Genomic DNA, 7,882 nt, shown 5'->3' on the forward strand with positions numbered 1-7,882 from the left:
GTTGCTGTTTCAAATGTTTTTTTTCCCCACTTTTAAAAATTGAGATATAGTTGATGCATAATATTATATGTTGCAGATGTACAACATAGTGATTCAGATTTTTAAGGTTATACTTCATTTATAATTATTATAAAATACTGGCTATATTCTCGACATTGCAGTCACAATCAAGTTTAAATTGCAGATCTTTATTGTTTTTTTCACCTTACATCTTTGACATACAGGAATCCAGTGTTTCAGAAGGGATTTTAAGCTCCTTGTTAGCCAGAGTCTTCCAACATTGGACTGTATATTGGTTTTCTTTTCTATGAAAAAAGGATGCTCAAGGAGAGAGGTATATAGGAACAGACACTTAATGCTTGATGATGATAATGAAGATGAGGCTGAAGAAGTAGGAACTGAAGGTAGCTTGGAATCTGATGGATACGGGTTGGGACATTTGACTTATCTGTTGGCTTTGACAGATCTTCCAGGAAGGGCTAAGCTAGGATATGGCCCAGAGGATGGGGAGGAGGGAACTACATGGCCTCCATTGCCCAAAATAGCTTTTGGTAACCTGAGGAATTGGAGTCAGAGGTTGAGCTGGGGTCACGTGCCTGGTTCTGGCTCCTGAGTGGAAGTGAACAGGGGAGTTTGCCAGCCAGGTCCTCTGGGCAGCTGGAAGGAGGAGGAAGGGCTAGAAGAGTTATTTTTAATATTATTCAGAGCACAGAAAGAGGATTTCCCAATAGGGAAAAAAGGGATATGATGTAGGTAACACAGTTACTTCCAGGGCTCAAGGAGATGCAAGGTGTGGGGATAAGGAGGCCTGACGTGGTCCTAAAGTCCGCTTACTCAAACTGTTCTTCTGGAGTGCACTACTGTGTTCGTGTTTGGATAACTAAGCAGATGCATGCCTGTCTTTAAGCCTCAATTTTCATTCTTCTAACAAACGACTGCTGAGGCTTCACCATTGAATTCAGCCCTATACTAACTGTTTTGGAGGTAGAAACTTAGAAGTAATGGTTTCAGGATTTCTTTGGTGGGCAAATCCTGGTTGGGACTTGGTGGGGACTGCATGGGTGGTTGGGATTCCATGCTTTTACTACCAAGGGTGAGAACTAAGATCCCACAAGCCTTGAGGTGCTGCCCCAAAAAAGAAAATTATATGTAATAGTAGGTTTTTTTAAAAAAAAACTAACAGTGTCTATTTTTGTGTTTATAAGGTAGAAAAACATACATGAACATGAAACAATTAGAGAATATAGAATTCAAGCTACTTTATGTGGCATTATGTGTTCACTATAATGTTGAGAGATGGATTCAGTCAAGAGGGTCTTCCTAGAGGAGGTGTGTTTTGTCTGTACTTGAAGGAAGTTATTGATGTAGAATGACAGGGAAATGGAAGGAAATTGGTTATTTCAAGTACAAGGGGTGAACTAGGAAGAGTTTAAATGGCAATAATTACCTAATCTAATTAGTGGGGGGACAGCCAGCAAATTGACCTGGCAGGCCTGTCATACCTCCTTGGGGATTTTGCAGCAGTTAACTCGGTTAAGGCATAGTGTTAATGAGGTCACAGTTTAGTTACGTATCCCAGTTAATTTGTCTTTTATCTGACCAGATCCTTACCCCCCCCCCTCTACACAGCTGTCTCACATGTGAAGCCCTTAGTCAGAGGGGGTGGACGAGAAAGTGGGGTTGGAAAGAGTAAATTTGTCCCTCGAGATCATATGCCCTTTTGAGAGTGGCTCCCCATGACCATCTTCAAACTGGAAGAAGATATTGTGTCTTGTTGGCAGGGAGGGTTCTGAGGGGAAAAGAAGAAATGTTTAAAAAGAAAAAGAAATGAGATCATTCCACAATTGGGACTTCATGTGTATATAATACAAAGTTAGGATTGAAATGCCTTCCTTGCAAAATGGCAAATGTAAGCCACGGTTCAAGGGAGGATCCCTCTTCTTGAAATCCAGACAAAATGGCCCAAACTTTAAAAAATCAATCTATATCCACTGAAATCCCCCAAATAAATGTCAGTCTCAAAGGGTGGGGAAGTTGGAAGGTTTATATCTGTTTTCAGGGCCTTATTTCTGGACAAGCTGTCTCTCTTCCCTTCCAGTTACAGCAAGTCCCCTACATAAAAATGAGTTCCATTTTGAGAGCGTGTTTATAAGTCCAATTTGTTTGTAAGTCCAACAAAGTTAGTCTAAGTACTCAGTTAACACAACCAGCTATATAGTACTGTATGGAAACAGGTTTATAGTACTTTTCACACAAATAAAACAAAAACAAACAAAAAATAAAAGATTTTTAACCTTACAGTCCAATATCTTGAAAGTAAAGTAGTACAATACGACAGCTGGCATACTGGGGCTGGCATCATTGCGTGAAAAGCAAGAAGAGTTACTGGCTGAAGGAGGCGGAGGAGGTGAGGGATGGTAGAGCTGAATGATTGTCAGCAACTGGGGGTGAGGGCAAGCTGCTGTTTCACTCCTGCCTGCGTTGATGGCACAAGTTTTGGTTCCTTGCCGGAGTCAATTCTATCTACCTTCTTGAAAAAATGATCCAGTGATGACCAAATAGTAGCTCTTTTTTTTTTTCTCATCATACATGACGCGGTAGCACTGGATTGCATTCTGAACGGCTGCTGCAACCTTCGTGTACCATTCTACATTCAGGTCCGGCACCTCAAAACTAACAGTGCCTCCTCAGGTAAAGAAAATCCCCTTGCTGTTTCCTGCATCGTGAGTCTCTTTGCTTCTTCAGTTACTTCTTCCCCTTGTCACTCCGTTCTCTCAATTACTTTCACTTTTGTTTCCATCGCAATCCCTTGGTGCTTCTTAGCAGTACCAGCTACATCACCACCACTTTCACACTTGGTTATGGACATCCTGGACTTGAAATAAAGATACTCTATGTGGAGAAGGAAATTGCAACCCACTCCAGTATTCTTGCCTGGAAAAGTCCATGGACAGAGGAGCCTGGCGGGCTGCAGTCCATGGGGTTACATGACTGAGTGTGTGTGCATGAGGATGGAGGGAGATGGGTTGGTAGCAATAAAGTGGGAGAACTAAAAAAAAAAAAGATACACTACGGTTGTCCTCTATGCAGCACCGTACAGTACACGGAAGCACAACCACTTACGGAGGTTGCACGCACATGACCTGCCTTCTGTGCCTGGGAGTGTGCGCGCACACATGCATCTTTGAAAGTTCACAACCTGAAGGTTTGTATGTGGTGGACTTCTGCAGATCCTAAGGGCAACACCATCATTAACCATTTCATTCTTCCATCCGCAACCCCAGGACAGTCTGGTATGTGCTCGGTCGCTCAGTCGTGACTCTTCGTGACCCCATGTATTGTAGCCCACCAGGCTCCTCTGTCCATGGAATTTTCCAAGCAAGAATACTAGAGTGGGTTGCCATTTCCCTCCTCCAGGCGATCTGCCCCACCCAGGGATCAAACCCTTGTCTATTCCGTCTCCTGCAATGGCAGGTGAATTCTTTACCGCTGCGCCATCTGGGAAGCAGCAGCCACACCACACTACTCAGTTAAGATCCTGGATGTGGGGAACATGACTAGATTTACGCTCTCAAGACTAAAGCAGGGAAGGGGGTTGCACGGTAATAGTGTAAACATCTTTAAATGCAACAGCAAACACCACTGTTCTTAAAGTGCCCTCCACCGTGGGAGAATTGCAAGGGCTCTTGTACCCACCTAGATCTAGTCTCTAATTGTTGATTTCTCTCTCTTTTCCATCTGTTCGCCCCACTTTTATCAAGGACACTTTTTCTACCCTTGTATCACGACTGAAAGCAGTGTTGTGACATTTCCTGGCCCATGAGGTCTCACCTCTATCAAGCGCACACTTCTCCAGGCAAAGATGGTTCTCTATCTATCATAAAAGTAAGTCTGTTCCTTCTCACTTCCACTGCTTTCTATAATTATTAAGAGAAAATGATGCAAAGTCTTAGCCCAGATCTTGGAACATTAATTTTCTGTCTCAAAGCACTGCACTAGGCGCTATGCTGGCTCTAAAGATGAATGGAACTTCTAACTATAAACAAGGCAAAATTTAGTACAGGCTTCTAGGAGACGTGCAGAAGACCGAGGGTATCTGCTGCTGACGCGGCCACTAAAGCCACCTCTGTGCTTATGTATCAGGCCCGTGATCAGACCCCGCGAGTAGCTTGCCTGTTGACCTCGCTCCACCGGGCGATGTCTGCAGCTTCTCAAATACCCGCTCCAGCGCCCTCGCCCTCTCTCGCCAGAGGTGTGAAACTACATCTCCCGACAGGCCGCGTGGTCCCCTTCCTTCCCCCTCTCCCGGTCCCTAGCCATGGCAACGGCGTGACGTGGGGGGTACTGGGAGCGGCGGGAGCGGCGGGAGCCGCTTCAGTTCTAGGCTACCCGGCCGCCCGGGCGGGAGCTGGGCGAGAACAGCCACCGCCCCGCGCCGCCCCTGCGCCCGCGGGCCCTGCGCCCGCCCGACCGCGGCTAACCTTCCGCCCTCCCTCTGCAGTGAGGAGGGCGCGGCCGCTGTCAGAGCAGAGAGGGCGAGGGAGGGTCGCGCGCATGGCCTCGGCGGGCGCGCGGCGACTCCCTGCCGGGACGCGCGCCGCGGCCCGGGGCTGCTGCGGCCTCTCGACGCGCCGGGCTCCGCCCCCGGGCCCTCCGCGACCCCTGGGACCAATGAGGTGAGAGGGAGGTGCGGGCGTCCGCGCTGGAGCCGAGGGGGTCACCCGGGACCCCGAAGTTCCGCGGCGGAGAGTTGCATCTCTGGCTGCAAGCGCGATGGGAGGGCGGCGGTGATCTTACCCTGGGGTCTAATGTGTTGCTTTGGGGAAATGCTTTTGCAAATTATTCGCGAGGCAGTCCCCGAGGTGTGTCCAACCACATCTTGCCGGTCGCCGGTGCCCTGGCAGCCGCCGGCTTGCGAGGCCCCGGGGGCTGTAAGGCATCCCGAGAGTCCTTGCTTTCAGCAGGAGCGTAGCCTCCGGTCAAAGGCAGCTGGCGCTTCGCACGCACCCCTCTTTTTCCCATCTCCTCCCTCGGCACTGTCCTCAGCCGCCCTCGACCTTTCGCACTCGTGACTGCCTGGCCGGGGAGCCTGGCGGGCTGCAGCAGGTGCTAGGGGGAAAGCTGGTTAGGACGACCTTCCTCTGGGATGCGCCCCTCTTCCTCTGCACCTGAGAACGGTTGAGGACCACAGGGAAAGAATCTTGACTGTCTCTCCTTTCCTTTTGGCCTTAGATTTCCGATTTCCTGCAGCTTCTTCTTGCCCCGGGCTGCCCAGGTCTTGGCGACTGAGTCTGGCTTACCTCCCAGCCGGTCCTTCATGGGCTTTGCTGCCCCCTTCACCAACAAGCGAAAGGCTTACTCTGAGCGTCGGATCATGGGGTGAGCATCCTCTCCTGTCCAATGTCCCTCCACATTCCTTTTCCCGACAAACAAAACACCATGTCCAGGGTAGAATGTAAGGGTAGCCATAGCGGGCAAGATTCACCCCCGGCCACCCCACTCTCCCCAGTGGTACTACTGATCCTTCACCGGCCTCTGGCAGCCTGCCAACCTTAACTCCCCTCTTCTTGGTTGCCGTGCAGGTACTTTGTGAAACGTGCCTAGAGTTGGACAATAACACAAGACAACAGGGTACTGTTTCTTTACTGACCTGACTTTAGGTATTCTGAGCAAATATGAGTTAACACTTATTGAACACTTAACTGCTGCCAATCAGTTAGGCTGTTTAGGTGTTTTATCACAGGTTTTCTCATTTGATCCTCTCAACAAACTTATGAATCAATTACTATTATTACTTATGATTCGCAGAGGAGATAAATGGAGACAATAATTTTCCTAGGGCCGCTTTGTCAAAAAGTTATAGAGCTGGGATCTGCATCCCTGTGTGAATCACCAGTCATCCCTGTTCTCCCGACATGACCCTTTTAAGGATCAAAATAGATAGTAAATGCAAAAACACTCTCTAAATGGCAAGACTTGAGATGCATTAACATCATGGAAATCTGGACATTTGCTTTTGCAAAATCATTCATGGGGGCTTATTTGGGATCTTTAGTTCGTGAAGGTACATGATCGGTGGGCAAAGGTGTGAGGGGAGGGCGCCTATGGCGAGGAGGAACCTGAGCCCACTGGCAGCTTCTTGGCCTCTGTGACCCCTTCCCCTAGGTACTCAATGCAGGAGATGTACGAGGTGGTAGCCAATGTTCAGGAGTACCGTGAGTTTGTGCCCTGGTGTAAGAAGTCTCTGGTGGTATCCAGCCGCAAAGGTCACTTGAAGGCCCAGTTGGAGGTTGGCTTTCCACCTGTGGTGGAACGTTACACTTCTGCTGTTTCCATGGTCAAACCTCATATGGTCAAGGTGAGGCTGATTGGGAGTGATTGATCAGGAAGTTTTTTCTGTGTTCTGTGGAATTTTTACATTCAAGGGCTATTTTGGCTTTCCTTATGATGATTTTTCTATCTCCATGTGTCAGATATTTCCCTAATATTTGAAGGAAAGGAAAATGGCTTCCAGTTCCTTCGTATAGCTTCCTACACCTGATTATAGGTCTCATTCCATTGTGATATTCTTTAACTACCTGTCCTGTTCCAGGCTGTTTGCACTGATGGCAAGCTCTTCAACCACTTAGAGACCATCTGGCGATTCAGCCCTGGAATTCCTGCCTATCCTCGAACTTGCACTGTGGACTTTTCGGTGAGTCAGGAGGCTACACGGGGCCACAGCTGCGTTGTGGGGGCTGAGCCGAGGCGCTGTGACAGTTATTTCCCAAGCCAATGACACTCTCCGCAGGGGTGAGCCTGCATCACACTTGTAGTCTGTAGTCGGCCCTAGGGAGCTGGAAGGAACAGGAGTGGGGGGGAGGAAAAGGCACTGCATGGTAGCCGTGCATCGGTCAGGGACTATCCAACATGGTTTTGAAGAGTTTCTGACTGTCTCTTACCCATTCCCAGATTTCCTTTGAATTTCGCTCTCTGCTGCACTCCCAGCTGGCCACCATCTTTTTTGATGAGGTTGTCAAAAAGAATGTCGCTGCCTTCGAGCGCCGGGCAGCAACCAAGTTTGGTCCAGAAACAGCTGTCCCCCGTGAAATGATGTTTCATGAGGTGCACCAGGCTTGAGGCAAAGGATTGTTCCCTAGCCTCGCCTCGCCTCCCCCTCCTCACCCAATTTTCTTATTTATTTGGCTCCTGGTCCAATCTGAGAGAAGAGTCCATGTTCGTATTGCTGTTCTCCCTCTCAAACCCCCCGAAATCGGGCTCTGAGCTGGCTAGAAATGCCGGGGGAAAGAAAAGGCAAGGAGGTATGGAAAGGAGACAAGCCTAGGCAAGGGTCAGGGTTATCCTGAGAGCACCACATGCCTGAAGCCTGCCACCGTCTCACACTGAATTACAGTCGCGGCTGCACGGTCGCCTCTGAGCTCTTGTCAAGGTGCCTTAGTGTCTGACCGGGGGAAGAAAGCAGCTTTTCTTAGGACTGAAGAAACTGAACTCTTCCTTCTGACACAGAGCTACTGGGTGGTCAATAACCTTGCCTGTCTGAAATGCCTCAGGAGGTGCCTGAGATCTGGCCGCAGCTCGAAATCCCCATGAGCTCACTCCCAGGCTGCCTGGCTAGTGGAGCAAGGGACTGTCTCAGCCATCAGGGCCCCAGGGCAAGGAGCAGGAGCACCGAACAGCTGTACCCCTGGGCTGTCTCCTGCTTGGCCCGAGTTTTTATAAAATGTCAATAAATTAATTGTGACAGTGTGACTCTGGCTCTTTTATATTGCTTCTTGGGGGAACAATGTAGATAGAGCAGAGCAGAAGAAAGTCATGGCTTCCCTCCCTAGGGGAGTGAAGGTGCAAGAAGGCCTCTTGGACATAGCGTCCCTGCTAACTATAG

General features: G+C 48.9%; 1 protein-coding gene and 1 long non-coding RNA gene across 3 annotated transcripts; one reads left to right on the forward strand and one right to left on the reverse strand.

Moving 5' to 3' along the window:
* Positions 1-1,867: 1,867 nt before the first annotated feature.
* LOC122427310 lies at positions 1,868-5,308 on the reverse strand. Of its 2 annotated transcripts, none has more exons than XR_006265390.1 (3): positions 4,798-5,308; positions 3,832-3,917; positions 1,868-2,875 (listed from the first exon to the last, which is right to left on the reverse strand). It is a non-coding gene; the product is annotated as an uncharacterized LOC122427310 (long non-coding RNA). The 2 variants fall into 2 exon arrangements; XR_006265389.1 differs by having other exon boundaries at positions 1,868-2,870; positions 4,798-5,305.
* COQ10A (coenzyme Q10A) lies at positions 4,330-7,749 on the forward strand. The gene is made up of 5 exons (XM_043446685.1): positions 4,330-4,676; positions 5,233-5,379; positions 6,166-6,358; positions 6,593-6,694; positions 6,952-7,749. The coding sequence occupies exons 1-5, from the start codon at positions 4,555-4,557 to the stop codon at positions 7,117-7,119; spliced, it is 732 nt and encodes a 243-aa protein (XP_043302620.1). The 5' UTR covers positions 4,330-4,554; the 3' UTR covers positions 7,120-7,749.
* Positions 7,750-7,882: the final 133 nt, after the last annotated feature.

This window comes from Cervus canadensis, chromosome 25 (genome assembly GCF_019320065.1).
Source record: "Cervus canadensis isolate Bull #8, Minnesota chromosome 25, ASM1932006v1, whole genome shotgun sequence".
In the NCBI taxonomy this organism is placed as follows: Eukaryota; Metazoa; Chordata; class Mammalia; order Artiodactyla; family Cervidae; genus Cervus; species Cervus canadensis.